A 20,039-nucleotide genomic window follows, 5' to 3' on the forward strand; every position below is an offset into this window, starting at 1 on the left:
ATCTCAGACGGTCTGGTTCCTAAAGTTTCATTATGTATCAGGGAAAAATAAACGGAATCTCAAACATGGTAGACAGATTTCCTGTAGCAGAAAAAAAAGCTCGATCGATCCTTTGAGACGGTAGCTATTTTGCACCGATAGACGATTCAACGACCTTCACTGTTTGCAAGCGAAGAGGAATATATTTGGCTGAAATGCAAAGAAGTCAATACACATAACATGCTATACATAAGTAAAAATGTCTGCGTAGTTTCTGTCTGCCGAAGTTGTTGAGAAACCGAAGAAGCTATAACCGAAGTTGAGAGTGGAAACACAGGTCTGAATCTGGTGTCTTTTTGAAGAAAGGTACGAGAAAACAAGACACGAATTATGTGCAGAGGTTTTCCATTTTGCACCAACTTGTTCGTTGATGCACTACAATTTCATGGTTAAACAATAAATATTCTCAATTTAGTGATCTCAATTTAGGCTCTCTCTCTCTCTCTCTCTCTCTCTCTCTCTATCTCTCTCTTTCTTCATCGTTCTTCATAGTTTTTTCTCTCGCATACTCTTGGTGTTTCAAAAACCATCTCTTGAGCATAACCGAATTATGCAAAGATACGGTGATAACTCCTTCTTAACGAGGGTAAAAATGGAATAATCTTCTAATAAGCTCAACGCGGGAAAGTATAAATTTTCGTTTGCTCTAACACTTCAGGATACTTTTTTTTAAACTTCTATTTTTAGGATATTTTTTTGAAAGTACTTATTTGAAATTACGAAACCTCACAACGAGAGTGTAATAATTTTATATTTTCAAATAAATTTTTAAATTAAAGTATGATTTTCCTTCAGTTACGAAAAGGAGAACATGTTTCTATATCAACTAGTACGGAAGCAAACTATTCTCTAAAAAAAAGAATGTACATAATGGCTATTCGTTGCGAGGAAAAGCAAAACGAAAACCTCCAGCATCAATGCACTTATTTTCATCCTGCACATACAGCCAGCTGCATATTAGAGTGAAAAAAGGAGATATAAGCGTCTTGTCCTTTACATAGCGTAGGAGCAAACGAAAGAACGTACTATTTTCGCCATCCTGGCATGTGCCGGCTAGTAGCGGCAACAAAACTGCCAGTTCTGTGCGCATTTCAGCTGTGCAGATTCCGCCTTAGCTTGCAGGATTCGTTGCATGCACACCGTAAAACGAGCAAAACGCCAGGACTAGTGTGGCAACGTCAACTGTGCATGGTGGCAATGACGTCGTCTGGGTCTGGTGAAGAATCTTTTTCGCCATTGTTGTTATTAGTAGTTTTTTTTTCTTCAGTGCCCGAATGGATCGCATGCACACCAAAACGACCAACGACGATGATGCCGGTGTACGGAGCATAGATGATACGGCTGGCGTTGTTGACGTTGGCCAGCACGACGGGATGGGTTTCGGTTGGAACATAGGGGATGAACACATGGAAGGACGAACGGTTTTGAGTAGGAATGCTCCGATGGCACTCGGTCGGTACGGGCGGTAACATAGACGACATTATCCTTGAATCCGACTCGAACCGTGTTCGCGAAAGCAGTGTTTTGCATCGCTTTCGGTTAGTGGAGAGCAAAAGACTGAAACGATCATTTTCTGTGCATTACCAGGACACTTTCGTCGGAGTGTGAGTGTAATTCGCAGTGTATTGTGTGTTTATTCGTAGTTTAAACTATTTCACAAATTATCAACTGAAACAAAAAAAAATGACCAAACTCTCAGCAAAGGCAACTGGTGTAGCAGCAAACGCCGTCGAACCGATTCAATCTACTGTCACCCACGTGTTCGACAAGCGGCCCTTCTTCCATCAGAGCGATTTGCGTGCACGCCCGACGATGAACGGTTTTTACACGGCACAACAACACTTTTATCAACCGAACAGTTTTATCAACGATTCTTCGTTGCTGTGCGACGCTTTGAAGCGTGTTCCACAGCTGGAAGCATTGTTACTGTTTATGCAGCAGCAACTACAAACGCCTGCATTAATGTCGAGTTCGTTGCGGTCAGTGTCGAATGCAACGAACCGAAACCGCACTAGTGTGATAACGCGGCATCAACTCTTTTCTGGGTCTGAAATATCTTTTAGTAATAGTAACGTTAATACTAGTGCAGCTGTCGATCGATCGATCTCTCGTCTCCATCCAAATTCCCGCTTGTTAAGTATACGTGGCCGATTGCCACAAGCATTAAACCATTATGCTGACTGGCTCGATCACATGGAGCGCATGTACTTGGACGAACAGCAATGCATGCTAGCGTCCATGCAAGCACAACATTTGTACAATTGGTATCGGGTATGGGAAGCTACCGATCAGCACAGTGATCGCTGGTGGAAAAATCGTACCAATGTGCGAACCACTATACAAACATCGACGCCCTGTCCACTCCGTAGTGCTCTTCTACAAGCATTCTACCAATTGATTTCAAATGCTAGAGATGGTGGTTACTCCCAACCAATCGTGCACTTCGATCTGACACATCGAGGAAAACGGCCAGTCCCACATAGGCTGCAGCAAGCCCCACGTCGAAGCCAATATCACACGGACCAATTATCAGACGGAAAGGCGGCGTCCCTCCCTACACTAGCTGGGATCACGGTGCCAAAACCGATCAACACAACAAATGGCAGCCGGCCGTCGATTGGCAACAACAATCCTTTAACGCCGTTCCTGTTTGTCTACGTGCCGTTGCTAACACCGTTGCCTGACCCCCAACAGATGCCGATTGCTGTAAGCCACACCGCAGTCGCAGGACCACCAGTATTGCCGAGGTCTACGGTTTCACCGCCACCAAGGTTGCCACCGTCAACGCGCTCCTTGGATGTCATCATTAATGACAGGTTAGTGCAACCATTCGTTTACGCACCAACTTCAAACGACAATTAAAACTCGTTTGGGATTTGCGGTTACATTGGTTGTGGAACCTTTATTTTTTTGTGGACAATTCCAGTACTTCGCGGTTTACACGTGTTCCGATCGAATGGATCAAATCATATTGACGGATCACATTTTTTTAGACAACTAAGAAATGTTTGCATTTGCCGATGGGTTCCAACTGCTGTTACATTAATTCATTCTTGCCAAATGGGACAACGAGCAAAACGGTTCCGTATATGCTTATCAGTCCTTTTAATACATCAACACGAAGTTTTCTCTTTGTTGTCTGCAATGTGATTCGGAACTTAAATGAAGAAAAACCACAGGTTTGCCTGTACACACGACCATTCGAGACATCACCCCCTTCTCATGAAGGTTGATGTGCGATAGAATATAAATTCAATTGCGTGTGAGTGAAGCACAGGGCAGAACGAAGAGAGAGAGAGAGAGAGAGAGAGAGAGAGAGAGAGAGAGAGAGAGAGACTCTTTGGAGTTTGGAGTGCTGCGTCTGTGCAAAAATAGAAACCACGTGCTTTCGATGCTTCATCCGCTATGTATTCATTCGATCGATTTTCCTCGACATCGTCCCGCGGTTGCCGCGTATTCGCCGTAAATCGGTATGTGTTTGCTACGCTAGAAGAAACAGCAGTAGTCAAATGTTGGGCTCAGAATGAGAAAGAATGAGGAAATGATGGATAAATTGTACATTTTGTTTTGAATGTTTCAACAATTTAGAAACCGGTTGGAAAATTTTCGCAACAAGATTGTTCCGCATGCATTTGCTGATTACGAAAATGAATGCGTTAAGAATATAAATGGAGCTAAGCTGAATAAAAAAACAGTTTGACGAAAATGTATCTCTGTTTTACGTGAAAACTTTAGGGACGGTTTCAGTTAAAGTTCACCTAAGTTCAATGAAAATTGCCCTGTTGCGCAAGCGCACTTGTTCGCAGACGTTTTGTTATTGTTTCCCAAAACGAGAGAAATACTTCGATGTTTGTTTTTCTCTACGGAGGAATGAGACTATTGACGAGTTTATCGAAAGACTGGTGCTTCGCAGAACGCACGTAAAATGTTATTTCCGCAAATAGTTGTGATAATTTACATGCCGTAAATTTAAGTTACAAATCGAACAAAGAACAAATTTTGGCTGCGAACAAAACGTAGAACAGGATAGAAAAAAGCGTTGCTCGTGACGAAATTTGATTCGGTTCTTCGAGTATGAATATACATACTATGGGAGATAAGTATAATGATATGAGCTTTTAATTTCCTAATGATATGTAGTGCATCTAGAGAAGTTACGTTATTTATTATTTAGAATGGCGTTAATCATGAACCCTTACAAAGTTTTGATGGAAATATTAATGGTGTTTGAGGCTATACCATCGTTATGATGATTCTAGCTTAACTATTTTCCTTTCTTTCAAATCTACCAGGGACATTTTTATTCGTAATTTTCTTAGACCGTTTCTTATTTGCCTTTCCATTTCTTTTCCATCGAAACATTTCACATTTTCCATCGAATGTAATCCAGGGTTGCATGCTCCCACGAATACTACACCGTCTTAATACTAAGAACCGTTAAATTTTTCATTGATCTCTCGATAACAAAATTTTCATTGATTCTTGCTAGTATAAAAATCAAACATTTTTTTCATGTCTATTAAGTACTAAGTACTAATGCTTTTTATGAAAAGAGAACTCATTCCCAAATAGTGTATTTCATGTATAAAATAACAAACCGTCAATCAAGCAATAATGATAAAAACACAAAAAAATAATATTAATCTTATTTACCATACTAACGTTACGCGCCGCCTCACAACATCTTTATTATAGCGAAAAAAATCTTTGCGTAAATGAAATATTCTTATTACAACACTGGGGCGGCCCAGTGGTGTATCTGATAAATTGAGCCAGTTCCACCAGATTATTCTAGTAAGCCAGATATGGCCATCATGACCTATGAGATGGTTAAGCCAAAAATAAAATACATTAGATACAAGTGATCTTTATAGAAATAATAATTAAATTAATTCCTATAATACTTACCACTACATACTTAGGACGTAAAAAAACAGCTAGAAGTCATTTCAATAATTGATCGAATGGTTACATCAATACAATTAATGCTTACATGTTTGGTTTTTAAATTGATTAGGTACCGCTAGTGTATTTTGGAGATGGTCCGACCGAGATAAAAATTTTATTGTCTTTTTTATATTGTTTCTATAGAATTATCGACCGCAGTAAATTGTTGCATGGCTTGTACCAATATACTACATATACTACAGCTTTTGTTGCTCACAAGCGTAAAAAATAAAATGAGCCCAGTTCTGGAAAATCGATGAACTGCATCATCACATTTTAACAGTGATTGAATTTCAATTAGAATGCGGTACCATTCGTCCAAGCGTTCAAGGGGTAACAAAATGATACTTATTTGAAATTTTCGCTTCGCTGCATATATAGTGAAAGTACTTTTGAATACCCAAGCGTGACCCATTCATCCCAATTCTGTACCAACTGATTGATGAAATGTGCAGTCTTCATTTTTTATCACCATAAGATACACCGAACGCGACGGAATGGATAAAATTTTGATGTCTTGCTATGGGACAAAGCTTACTGACCTATCCAACGATCATTGATCGTGAACAACTGGAGTTTATTTAGTGCTTAATACATTTGAGCCTAGACAGAAAAATAAAAAACGGAAGAACATTGAAAGACCATTGGAAGAATATTCCTAATGCACACACAACTCACGGTAACTTACATGTACCTGATAACCACCCTCAATCAACCACCCTAAAACGATCATGTTATATAGCAACAATGCACTGCGCCAAAATTTGGCCATGAATCTGCTGCAGCTGCGATCAACCATCAAGCTGACCCAACTTACAATCGGTAGCGGTAGACGGACGGGAGGCACATGTTTTTGCATGATCATACCGCATGTCATACCATCAGTTTGTCGAGGTCGCAGAAGCGCATATGTGTGGAGTACTTTAACGGCCATGTGGTCAACGGATTATTATGCAACTGAATGTAGATGACGATGCGTTTATGCACGCTGAGCAGCTGAGAGCAACCCCATTGAATGCTGGTTGATGAGGGCAGGTAGAACAGGTGATGTGAAAAAAAGTAAACGGTAGTCATGTGCGAAATTACCTCCAAACACAACGAGCGGAAATACAAACGTAATATGATCACGTTACCAAGGTTGATCAGCTAGAGAATTCTATGAGCGTATGGTACGTACAACTGAAATGGTTGGATAGTGGTGATGTGAGGAAACCACGCTAAGGGTACTACATGAACATCACATTACATCGATACTAGGTATGGAATAATAGCTGACAGTACTCCACTACTTCAACGCTATGCAAAGTAGCATGCACAAGCAGTTCAGTTTTACCACGTTGATATTTTGGTTGGTATTCAACATTTTTCTATAAATTATAATACAATCTGGAGAACAACTACAAGAAATTATAAAGGAGTTTTTCATAATACTACCATGTGAAACAGAAATCTGGATTGAATTGCTTCTGCAGCGCCAGAATATGACTATTCATATTTCAATTTTAGATAGTTGCCTTTGCCATTTTTTACACGATACTACTTGTACCCAATTCAAACCATTCCCTCGTAGCAAAATATGATTTATCGATCACGGTAAAAAATGAAGTGTACTACACCAGTTACGATAAGCATGTCCAATAAGATCGTCACGTTAGTAAGAAGAAGGTATACGTAATAAGGACGATCGATAACTTAAAGGTGTACATGATCGATGAATTTGTTCGATTACCAACTTAAACTATAAGTCTTGAATGTATTCAGCTCGATTGGTTTCAATTGCTATTAGCTCAGCTAATTAGAAACTGTGGTTAGCGTAATGTGCCAGACATTCTTCTGGTACTTAGTACCGAATTGCATACAATATCCACGCATGCAGAATTAGTCTTACGTTTTTCAGCATACGATCATTGGTTTATAGTTAATGGTTTACTAGATCTCACATGCACTCTAGGTTTAGTAGCATTCATAGTAGCGTGCGTCATAGATTTGCAACCCGTAATGATAATGATAATCACCGGTTTGTCCAGCACCACCATCGCTTGCAGTTTCCTCCCCCGTTGGGTAGAAAAGAAATCTCACGAAGCGCCATCCGTGACCGTAACTTCCGCGAGAATCTCAACAATAAGTGGCTCACGCGCCACCGATGCTCATTTCCCATGGCGAACGGTCACAGGGTGCCCTGTAGATATGGAGCTGATAGTGGAGCGGCAAAATAGAAGCTTCTACTACTACTGCTCGAATGACGGCGTAGGTCCTGCAAGCGGTACTGCCACCAAATGGCCAACGGCAAACGGTGGAAAACGAACGGTTTTTCGTCTATTGAAATGAAAATTGTGTGAGTTTTCCAGCCCCTTGTGTGCCCTTTGAGTTGCCAGCCAATTGAGATGAGATCGTTCGTAATGCCGAAGAAAATAAGCCCCCCCCCTGCTCCTCATCATCTTTCAACCGTTTCGTGTGGTAGTAGGTGGGTGTGGGTAGTACATTCGGGCAAAAGAAAAGAATTTTCTTCTCGCTCCGGTGACTTTCTCTCAAGGGGCCCGTTCGCGAGGGTGGTTTAAACTCGACAGTCAGGCTTGAGATGAATATTGCGCTAGAAACGTGTCCACGGATTGATCTAGTCTTTTTTGCCGTGCCTGTCATCGTTTGTTGGTTGACCCATCCACCCACTCCATCCGTGACCGGTTGAGTAAGTGTCTGAAAATCGTTCTACGTCGGTAGTTTAATGGTTGATTGTCAAATCGAAATTAAAGCACACAAAAACCCGGTTGAGCTTCCCGAACAAGTTGCAGGTAGATTGAAATTTTAAATTTTATAATATTACCATCCAACTCTGGAAGCAAAGGAATGCTTTGGGAATCGTGTCCTAAATCTGAAGGGTTCAGATTTGTATTACATTCACCGGCTAAATAATTTTAGACGGAAGCATATTTTTTGTGTTTTTCGAAATACCATTCCCTTTTCCGATTTAGGAACGTTCTACACTCCATTCTGTAAACTCGAGCTTGATATCAGGTCGGGGAACGGAGATTGTTGTCTGTTGGCCGTTGATAATGTCACCTACAGTGTAGTGAATGGTTTTATTTGGGCTTCGTAGTTTTATTTACTTCTTGGATTTCGATGGTAATTCCGGTATAACTGGTTAGTACGATCCTATCGAACCTTTCCGTTTATCGATATACCTTCGATACACAGTGCCAATTGCTTAACCATTCACTAATGCCATTTGCTTTGCGGTGGTACTCGTGCTTGGACAACATTGCGGCCAAATCAATAAACCGTTCTCTTTTGTAAAATCATTTTCTAGTTTAATGATAACGGGTAATTTTGAGAAGATGTAAATATTTCAACAAATTAATAAGCATAAACTGTTGTGTTCTAGTTATTACGATCAAATCAAATAAAGTTTTTCTATGGTTTTATTCTTGAATATTAATCACTTAATATTAGTTAATTACTTAATTAGTTTTATTCTTCTATTAATCACTTATTAAATCTGCTGCCATTTCGAAATAGATTAAATATTCTTTATATATACTAAATATAGACTTCATGGTATACATCTAGCTGAACTGTCCGAAATAGCTCTCTGCGTCTGGTTGGCCTATCCATCTAAATTTGTGATTGTACATTATATTAGCAATGGTGGTCAAATGAGTTCAAGACAGCAAAAAACACACACGACACTCGTTTACAACCAGTTTTATCAACATTTCTATGCAAACAAGTTCTGTGTAAGGAAATAGAAACTTCGAACTATTTCGGGCTAGTATTTAACAACAGTCATGTGAATGTTCAATGGATTAAGTAACGGTGGTAATATGTGGTTTCGAAAGGCCAATTCATATGTCAATGAATGGAGGACCAGCCCACAAACGAGGTTGAGATGTGGGTCGTTCACTTCCTTAGGTAATTCTTGACAGTTTAGAAGAAATGCGCGTTGATTTGTGTTTTGCATATCCACACACATGTACAGTCCGCTTATGTTCAGGACCAAAACTATTTGCAAAAGGGGTTGTCCAGTTTTCGAAAAATGCACCGAACCAGAACTTAAGTTCGCTCATCTAGAGAAGAGTTTAGTGGGCGAGGTTGAGATGAGTATGAAGCTAGTAAAAATTACAAACATCTAACCCATGCTCCCTCTACGCTGTGAAGGTTGAATTGTTTCGGTCGGCCCAGAGCAGGGGTACATCCTCCATGAATACTGGAGCAACACCCTTTAGTAGCTCAGTTTTGCAGGTTGGTGCATGATGCCAAGCAAGAACATTTCTAACTGCACCGGTCGACGGAACAGGCGTGAATGGGGTTGAGGTGAAGATTCCCACAGTTTAAGATTTACTCCCACCATTCAGGTCCCAAACAACAGCGCTGCAGGTTGGCCACGCGCAACGCTTTTCGGAGCGATCATATTTTCTGATGTGCGCTCGGAAGTCGCACCCGCTCTCGAGATTTGTGTTGTATTATTATTTGCGCAAGAAACAGTTAGAATTCCACCATTTCCATCAAGCGGATTGCATTGTGTGTGGGTGTGCTTGTGGGACACGGCTGGAGAAAGCACGGGATGACGCATTCGGCCATGTGATCCGTTGATCTTTCGGTTAAGGTCGATGGCACCTTGGGGATTACAACAGCAAGACTGAGCGTCAGCAAAACTGAGCGGTGGAAAGGTCATCGAATTTTTAGAACTTCACTAACGATTCCCGCACAGATGTTTTGGAATTTCTAGTACACTAGATGGTAAAATGTTATTGATGTTTTTGCATCTAGATCAATATTTACAATTTATTTTCTTGTTGCTACAAAAACCTAGATTATATAAAAATTGTTACTTGTAGAAGTTCCTAGCCTCACACGCTAAGAAGCATTGCAAAGAAAATTCAATGAAAACTTGTTGCTGTAGAAAATAGGGTATACATTTTGTAGCGGAAAATCATTTCCCATGACGATCGCCACAATTTACTTACAGCTAACAAATAGGAATGGCAATAGGAACGAACACGGGAAGAAATAAAATAACGCTTCAAGATTTCACAGTCAAGGTGCACTGGCTGAAACGATGTATTGCAATGTGGGAGAAGTTTGGTTACAACATGCTTACCAAAACGGCCAATCAGTGTGTCGTTTCTGCATAGAGTTCTTTCTGCATTCTAAAAGGAAAGAATTATACTCAATTGATATCTTAAAAATACATGGAGTTAATTATACCATCAGATACATCGAACAACATATCGAAGAGATTGAATAATGTGAAATATGTCTTCCGGTTCATTTTCTCCAGTTTATCATTTTATTGGTAAATGAAATCATAAGAGAGGGGTAGAAAAGCATTTGGTAATAATAATTTTAAAACCATCAATTTTTCTCCCATTCCTTTTTGTGCATGTCTTTCTTATTTTATTCACATAGTCATTCCTTTCGTCAACACATTTCGCATGGAACGAATCATAATTGTTGGTCATATAGAAATATATTTTCCAACCGAGCGTCTTTGCTTTCTGCATGATTTGTGCCGCAGTACTGTCACAAGCGAAGCGCACAAATACTTGAACGCCCATGGCAGCATAAACTCATTAAAGGAATTGGCTGTTTAGCTCGACATCAAATTCAACAACTGAAGCGGTCGTACACATGAAGGCATTAAACTCAGCATAAAGCAAAGCAAAGCGTATGAAAAAATATTCTCCTTCGATTCTGTGTGAGTACGGTCATCATGTACGTATGCTTTGCGATTGTTTGTGGGGCTTTTGCTAAAAATACGATAATCGCCAAAGGCACGAGAAGGTGTACCGCCGCATCGATTGAAGGTCAATGTTATGAAAACATGCGCTCATTTCGAAAATGTCATTAAACCAAAGTAACCTTCAGCGCTTGTCGACGACAGCAAAAGCTCCAGCGGCTGAGCTTGGCTCGCTGTCGAACTCTACCTGGTTGGCCAACATAAGGAAGAGGTTCTTCTACTTCGCGCAGAACTATTGCAGCATAGATACGCTGCGCTCGTTGGGCTCCATTCGGTGCCTAAAAACTCAGGTACCCAACTCCCAGCTCCTTCTATTTGAAGTCGTGCGTTCATTTAGTCAGCAAAACATAGGCACGCATCGAATGGGATAGGACAGTAGGAAGGCATCGGTTGCGAAGAGCAGGCTCCTGACGTCTGACCACATTGAGTGGATCAAACCGATCTACGTAAGATGCCCCACCATCAAGCTCCGATGTGATGATCGTCACGATGGTGTGCACCAAAATTAGACTCAATGATCTATCGATCCCTCGAGGCGGTTTCAGCTCACTGTAGCTGATCATCGACGGAAAAGCAACGCGGGGCCAAAGGGTACACCCCACTCTCGGTGTACCACTTAATGAAGCCTCCACTCGAAGGTCATTGCCTTTCTCCAGCGTGTTGAACTTCATTGGTTGGTGGTGGCAGTCGATACACCATGCGTCTTCCAGGCATACGTAGGAAGTCTGCAGAACCGTTACACATCCGTTCACCACCTTGAAGCAGTCGAGGTGGACGGTGAGTGTGTCTAAAAGCGTGGAAATTTTCGTGTCACCGATAGGTTCAAGTTTCTCATGAACCATCACACTAGTACCACTAGCATTAATGACATAATGCCACAAACGGCTTCGTGTTTTGCCCTTCCGCTAGACCGCGGCGTATTGCCGGGCTGACGTCACGGAAACTAAATAGACCCCCGGACCGTCCTCTCATAAGGCGGCTAGCGGTGGATGTATTTCAAGGTTACAAGGTTGCCACTGGTACGATCGACGTCCCTTCCTATTCCTCGCGGACTGTACTACAATCGCTTGTGGGCTGGTTACGGTCACAGTCACAAAGGAAGCTGCATGAGGTTGATGTGTGCTCGAATTAGTGTTAGAGCTCCCCCCCCCCCCCCCCTGCTACCAGTGCTGCACATTGGCACACGCGGTCCGAAAGACAAGACAAAGAAAACCTGTTCTAGTGTGTGATCCGTGGTTGCTTCTCGGTCACGGTAGTAACGAGTACACCCTGCTACTATCAGCGGCCAACACATGCCGCGAATACTCGTGTGAAATTAGGACCGCTGGCTATAGGCTCGTGCTCAGATAGCGATACCGAAGTACGTTAACCGACCAATACGGACGGAATACGGACGAGCTGTTAACCGGCATCGTGAACGTGACGTGACTCGACGTCTTGATCGATCCGCTCCACAAGAATCTATTGACGGCCATGACGGCAGTTGGATTTGTTCTGTGTTGAGTTTTTTTTTTCCTCAATCAGTCCTTCCAAATGGCTGTGTTTAGATTTGATAAATAGGACTACAAATGGCATATGAGCTCACACTACTGACGTGTCAATGTGGCAAACAGTAGTACGCCATAATATTGTTGTTTTTTATGGCGTTCCACCACTACCGCGTCTAGTCCGTTCAGCTTGGAGGGCGCGGCACGACACGTGGTCACCCATCGGTGAAACCCGGGACCATGCTGCAACAGTTGTGGCGTGGAGAGGTGTGGCGTATTAGTGAGGTGACCGTCGCCATCCGTGCCATGGTTCTAATTAGAACGCACCCACCTTTTCTGCACAATCAATCACATAAAGTTTCCATTTCGTTAAAGGACAAGAAAAGGTTCTTTTACATAGTGACCGTGCCGACCGTGCGTAGTGCGTTGTTTGTGACATTATAGAAGGGACAATTTGCTGTTGAAAAGTGGAGTGTATACATTCATACAGCTGCGCCCAGAAACACTAACAAAAAAAAACGGCACAAGGATACATTAATATTGCGGCTAATGCTTTTATCACACCCTGTTTTAATGCTGTACACACTGCAGAGCGCTATTTGATTTCAGTAACAATTCATTTGTGAAAAGTTTACAAGTAGACATTGTACAAGCGTTTTTTTTGTGTGTGCTACAGCTTATTTTAATTAGCCCTACATAGTGCGAACGAATATTCCTTTCGTTCGAAGTAAAACAGCTGAATAAAAACACCTATTCAAATAGCATTTTGGAGCAGAAAATTAATGGAATCTCGCTACGTTTGAAGGCTTAAAAATTAATTTTCAAAATTTTGTTTGAGCTTTACTTTTGCATTTATAATGTTTTTTCCTTCCTCGAATAACTCTGCAGCCCTGAACCCGGATAACCCCGATGGTCGTTCATTTCCACGGATCAAGAATCTTCATCTCTTAAGGCATACTAGAGCAGTTTTACTTCCAAGGTTTCAGCGCGATGCCGTGAATAAAAAAAACAAAGTCGGACCCGTTCAAACATTCGACTGGCCACGCAGATTGTACTTCTGTGCATTTTCCAGACCCTAGCGTTTCCTGGCGAGTGGACAAGGTGATGAAGCTAAAAGCCGAAACGAAATGTTTCTATGCTTCAACTCCCTTCGGTGGCGTTGCAGGCTCGGTAGGAAGTGTTTTAATTAATAAACCAACCGAAACCACCAACGAGACGCGCCCGTGAAAACAAACACCCAATGCACACGACCCAAGCAGGAGTTGAAAAAGTTGTTCAAATCACATTTTCCAGTACGAAATATTCAACTGTAAGGTGTCCGGATAGCGATCCTGCCAGTTAACTTTATCATGTTACCAGCACTTCTCGTCCTAAGAATGGCAAAAGTTGCTGGATCGTCGTGCTGGGTAGGCTTTCAATAATTCAAACGAAAGGAACGTTTGCTTCAAATTGGCCGTTTCGCTAGAGTTCAATAACGTGTCCGTTAAGTCAAATTTAACTGATGCGTACGATTAGCGCGGTGGTGGGGGCTTCCGCAGTACGAACTACCACAATTAGCGGCAGGACGGCTAGCAACAGACGAGCAACAGCAGACTTCAACAGGAGACGGCTCTTTCCTTCGGCGAACCTCCGCGCTGAGTAGTGATGAAGTCAACGGAAAGGATTTTATGCTGTTTTCCAAAAGTTCAAGGTCTGCCGTTCATTCGCCGCCATCAGCACGATCGTAACCGGGCACAGTACGATTCGAAGCTTCCGAAGCGAGGATGTTGATCGCGACGATCGAACACACGTTTGCACGCGGTTTTGCTACACGATCACGCAGCTTTTGTTCGTATGTGTGGGTCAATCAAAAACCTTTGGCGAATCGGTGCGTAACATACGCACACATCGTGTTCTCGTTTTGTTCTCTACGTTGGATTCCATGTTGTCGCGCAGCCGTTGTCGTCATCGTGTTGTAGTGGAGTGCTTCAACTTCCATTCACTTCTGCTTGTTCTATGAAAAGACTTTGACTATCAGAGTTGTCGGCGTCATCGTCGCACTAGTCCACTTGTCCACTGAACTGTAGCGGCCGAAGGAATCGAATTTTCCCACGGCTATCAACGTAAACGGTGCGTGCGATGAGTAACGCGTTCTGAGGCAACAGTTCCAAAACAAACGTTCCCCCCTCGGTGTGTGGACGGTCGTGTAGGAGAAGCTAAAGGAAGGAACCATTTACCTGCCGCGATCGCTAAAGCCTTCGCTCGAGGAGGTAGCTGCGACCACGTGTGACGGATGGTAAGACGCGCTTCTGCAACAATGACGGAACGCAACCACACCGTTTAATTGTCCGTGACTGACATCGTAGATTCGTTGGAAGGAGGAGGAAACCAGTGTCTGGTGTGGTCGCCGCGTCCAAGCGACAAGGCATGTGGAAAAGGAAGTCAATGTTAGTTCAATTCCAATGTCTCGTACATAATCGCGTTGAACAGTGATAAGCTTTGCGAAGTACGATTTCCTATCCAGAGTCTTTTGAATGACAGTTCTGCAGTTAATGCTTTAATGCAGATGTTACGTTACAAGAAGGCAAAAAACGATCGGTAAAATGTTTGCTGACCTCCAATAAGTTTAAACTTCTCATTTTGCTCTAAGATACGAATGTATTGCAAGTAATTAGGAGTCGCTTGACACGTCACTAATATTTATGCACATTACGAAGGTTTGTTTGAGCAAATGTGCTCCAGTGGGAAGATCGATAGGAAACACATTTGCCAAATGTGTACAAATCGCACTAATGCACACAGACTGACGTCTTTGCGACAATCATAGTGGCGGTCCACACAACACCACGCTTAGTTTGTGGCAAATGAGTACCATTTACGCCTGTGAAACGAGGAAACTCATGTTTATTTAATAATTATCAACCATGGGAATGCGAAGTACCTTTCGGTGGGGTGATAACATCGAATGGATCGTCTCATATGCGTCGATCCGTATGCAATGTGAGAGAAGGGAAAAACAAAAAAAAAGTGTCACTTCATTGGCCCGGGCACTAATCGGTCGGCGTATGTGTTTTAGTGTATGTTTGCTGGTGGCGGTAAGCGTAAAATGCACTTCCATTCAATTATCCAATCAAACGAATGGTACAAATGGTTGTGTTACGGTCCGCTGGAGTACATGGAGGCTGCCCAAGAGTGGCAACAACAGCAGCATTGAGCGTGGGTTTTTGGTGGGGCGGAAATGGCAAGCATCGGTATGAAGCGTCGCACTCAACGGCAACAGTGACTGGTGTGACACTGCAAACTTGCACACACCGCAGTGCACTTCTCGTGCCGATACACGTTATGCAATCTTTTGTACATTGACCTCCTTAATTCTGTTACTCGCAAGCACCCTTCGCACGTCGCACTGCATCCAGTTCTTCCGATCTGTCGATAGCTTACCCACCGTTTGGCGTCAACTGTATGCACTTGCTAGTGGACATAACCTTTGCCGTTCAACCTCGGCACTAGCACCACACGTCTCCTCTTCGCCCGGCTCCACGCTACCTGCGTTGTGCTAGATAGTTTATCTGCCTGTTTTATCTAATCAACGAATTGTACTAAACGCAACACGCTGTCCCTGAGCGACTGAGTGTACTCGCATGTGCGCTTTCGGAAAATGGTTCCGCAAAGACATCCAAAAGGTTCTCTCCCTCGTTCTATGCGCGTTTTTCACGGCAACGCGTATGGGTTTTGTTTGCAAGTCGAGAATGAATTTTCCCGTCCGCTTCGTCAGGCGGGCTAAGAAATACGTGTATTGTTGCGTCCACATTTGAATAGCGCGAATAAAACAAAACGCTGCAAATGGCACTGCGCGCAGTGAAACTCACCTTGACAGTTTCGACAAAACGCCATGCCATTCTAATGTAGCCATGACGAATTGTATGTGTGTTTTTTTTTATTTCGTTACTTGTTCACAGTTGCACAAAACAATCCACCCACTTGGAGCTTAATGACCAAAGTCGGACGCCACGCTTTTTTTCAGTGTCAAATTCAAGACCCAAGAATAGGACGGAACAAGATAAAACGATCCAATGCTGGCATGTATATTGGGAAACACCACGAGTGGAGTTGATTTTAAGAAGAAAAAAAAATCCTCAACTCGGCTAATCTTAGCATTGGGCTAATTCAAGAGGCTGCAAAAAATATCAATTTATCAAACGGAAACTCCGGTAAAGTACAGCGTTTGGCAGTTGTTGGACAACGAATAACATGGCCAAGATCGTCGGCGGCATCTTAGACGACTGAGATGATTTCGACAGTTTAATGGCGCTAATTTAGGTGCGCTCCCGTCGACCAACGTATTCGTCAGTCTGGCTGACCTTTAGATTTGATTCGGAATGGTGTTATTGAGATATCTGTAGTACTGTAGCGCCATTGCATGATTCATCATAACTTGTTCATAACTGCATGCAGTTTATTGGAAAAGGTTTACTGAAAATAAATGTATATGCTTTGTAAAAATTTTACCACTCTTTTAGAACAAACAAACATTTGAATAATATGTTCGAAGGACAAAAGACGAATGGAGCTTCTCCTCTACGAAACCAATGTGTCGAAAGACTTGATATCTTCCAAATGATCTCTTCAACACAATCAAACGCTTTGATGAATTCTGATGTTGCAACATCGGATATCCTACTTCCTTGACTGCTTGCCAGCAACCTAGGGTACATTAGCGTTATGGGGTTCCAAAACAAAAACAAAACTGTTACGCACACTAGCACTGTGTTGGCATGAAGATTGCTAGTGGGGTTGCCTTTTAGAAGTTACAAAAGCGACAAGTTGATCGACAGGCAATAGAATGGAGCGGATCTGAAACGGTATAGAACGGCAGTTACAGTCTTATGCAACTCTTGCCTGACCTTAAACTTTAATGAATTTATTAGAACCGGTAGAGGTGTAGATACCCACCCGGCCACAACCACCCTCGGTCATCCTCAGACAACCAGTCGACAATTGTACTGATGTACTAGGATCGAAAAGTAGAGCAAACAGAATTTACCAGAAAGCCTGGAAGCATTAAGGTTTTTTTTGGTAGATCAGTGAATAAACCGTTCGTACCATTTGTGCTGTCTCCAGAAGGGACGGAAGCAAACGTTTTTGCAAGATTCAAATGCCTCATGATTCGATTAGCTTTATACTGCACACCTTCCAGCCTAGGCCCAGGTTGGACCAGGTTTCTTTGGTTGAGCAATCAACAAATTACTGCTAATCAACAATCATCCGTATAACAATCTTTGCAAGCAATTCGAATAGATTCTGCTGTGCTGTACCTTGTGCTTTGGCAAAGGTGAAAGATGCCCAGCAGCATCGAATAGCTGCAAGGAGCACGGGTGGGAATCAATCATATACCCAAAACCGTCCGTCAACTGGTTGAGAAGATTGCGATGCGCTAGTGACGTCGGCAACGGAACGATGCTGCTTTTTAAGGTTAAACTTAAGCAATACTGCACAATTCATTATAAATCATATCGACGACGATCGTCTCGCACTTCCCTTCACAGGATTGAGGTTAAGAATTGTGCATACTGCGTCCGATTTGCGGCACTGTACTGCTGCCGAAGTGCAGTTTCTGAAGGCCTTCCGATCGATGTATCAGCTAGCGAGATACAACAGCATAAATGGCAAACCAATATCATGCTGGAAGTGGATGCAACCGTACGACCGGATAGTCGACCTGTCGCGGGAGTTTTAATGAAGGTAAAACACGCGCAAATAGTCACGTTTGCCCCAGCAACTGTTTACACGGATTGCAGTTTGTTGGTGAAGTGATTAATTAATTTGCTTGATCGGCTGGAACTGGTGCTAAAGTTGGCAAATTGATTGAAATGTTTATTTGAATGCTCTATCACTGTGCGATCGTCATTTCTATTTGCCAGTTGCTACAAAATACAACAAATAATTGATTCTATGGTACTTGCAAACGATTTTTCGTTTCAAAGCGTTTTAGAATCTTATTTTTATATATTTGTATGTATTTTGTAATGTGAAAAACTGCATCAATATTATTTTTATCTTATATCACTTTAAACTCTGGAATTTTATTCATTTCTATTGTTTGTTTTTACAACTTTAATAGGGATCTCCTGGACTTTATTTCTTGCATTTTATTTATCCAAAGCGAGACAACCCTGCGTACCTTCTGGAAGGTATTTATTATAGAGTCTTTCGTGTATGATTTCATGTAAGCCGATATCATATACACCACCGGGCTACTAAAATAACACTTGACTTTACTTTACCCATTTTATAACAAATTCGAAGAGCTGAATGATGTTTGACATATATTTGGAGTTTGTACTATGGAAAAATATTTCAATGTGTTTTTAATTTTCTTTTTCTTGTTTTGTAAGGAAGTATTCTAGACTTATTTTACAGCGTAGCCGTGTAGCCATTCCTTGTAACGGGCGAACGGTCCGAATAAGATTTTGTACCAGATCCTGCCGTGTAGAACCGGCTCCACTACCAAATTTACCACCGGCCCGGTTAAAACCCATTAGCAAAATTATTTAATCACAAAATGAATGTGATTGGGAGAGATACCAATTGAAAACAATTGAAAAATTCCTATGTAAATTGTGAAAAAAACTGAAGAATCCTGAAATGTTGTTAAGTAAGTACAATTAGTAAAATAAGTAATTACTTTACATTATATAGGGAAGTCGACGATTAAATCTCAGCAAGACCAATTCACTTAAGCTACGACAGACTATTTCTTTATAATGAATGTATTGAGAATAGTTCTAATATGTAAGCAACCACAACGTTACAGTTCAGAAGTGGAAGATGTAAATATTTGGTTATTCTGTCAAAAACAGATAATTTTATAATGTTAGGACCAAATAAAACTTCCTTTTTGTGTTAGGAATGGGGTTATACAAGGGTGTTATATTCGCAAAAATTACGACATTAAAAATATTATATTGTGATGTACGAACAACATGGTAGAATTTATCAATTAATTTATTGTAGTAGCGTTCTACTCTTTTGAGCTCGTTTTATTCAAAGTTCACGTTTATTGTTACCTACAGTCAGAATGATCATGCTCATTTATTCGTATTTTGTATCGCTGTATTGCTGATCATGTTCACTGATTGGAATGCAATGATTGTACCAACATTGAAAACCAAACCACGTGCGTTTGAGTTTTCCTATGTGAAGGGGTTTTCTCATTCATTGCTGTTACATTTTCGGAACAGCAACAGCGAGAAACGTTCGGTGTCCACATTTATGTACAGAAAATAGTTCTTGCAAATATCGTTTGGCAGCTGCATTGCAAACATACCAATTCACTCGTCGAGGAGACACGCGCACCTGGGCTTGTGAGTGCATTTTTCTTGAAAGGAATTTTCATTGATCGGACACCAATTTTCTGATCCCGTGAGTAAAAAGGTCAAATCGCTCGTTTCACTCACGCACTTACAACCAAATTGGAGCAGAGATTAAGAGACGCGTGTAGCAACAACGGCTGTCCTTATGCTTTGTTTCGGTTTTGCGCGCGAATGACCACGCGCATCGAATCTCGTATCGACCCGCAGGAATAGCATTGAAAGTCTCGTGGCAAAGCCCGCTTCGCTTCGCAAACCCCGAAAACAAATCCAAAGCCCAACAGGGCCCCAACTTTGCTATTCCTTTGCTCGCCCACCCGCCCCACATCGCAGCACTAGCAGCGCACAGGTGTGGCCGGGAAAACCTTTCATGGAAATGCGATCGACCTCGACACGCCTGCTCAAATCCACCTTTCCATGGCCATTCTAGCGTGGTCAGTGTGGCGAAAATTGCGTTCCATTCGGATGCCGATGCAAAGGAAG

The 20,039-nt window shown here is 42.0% G+C and overlaps 1 protein-coding gene across 12 annotated transcripts in view; it reads left to right on the forward strand.

Moving 5' to 3' along the window:
* LOC125761586 (protein gustavus) overlaps window positions 1-20,039 on the forward strand; it is a 115,219-nt gene that overhangs the window by 50,416 nt on the left and 44,764 nt on the right. For 11 of the 12 annotated variants that reach the window (XM_049422830.1, XM_049422835.1, XM_049422826.1 and 8 more), the window contains one exon: window positions 532-8,773. The exons of the other annotated variant lie outside the window; for it this stretch is intronic. In XM_049422830.1, the coding sequence (XP_049278787.1) occupies window positions 1,723-2,901 (1,179 nt within the window). In that variant the 5' untranslated portion in view covers window positions 532-1,722 and the 3' untranslated portion in view covers window positions 2,902-8,773. Of the gene's footprint in view, window positions 1-531; window positions 8,774-20,039 lie in introns of those variants that run through there. 12 annotated transcript variants of the gene reach the window in all.

The sequence above is a fragment of the Anopheles funestus genome, chromosome 2RL, assembly GCF_943734845.2.
Source record: "Anopheles funestus chromosome 2RL, idAnoFuneDA-416_04, whole genome shotgun sequence".
Taxonomy (NCBI): Eukaryota; Metazoa; Arthropoda; class Insecta; order Diptera; family Culicidae; genus Anopheles; species Anopheles funestus.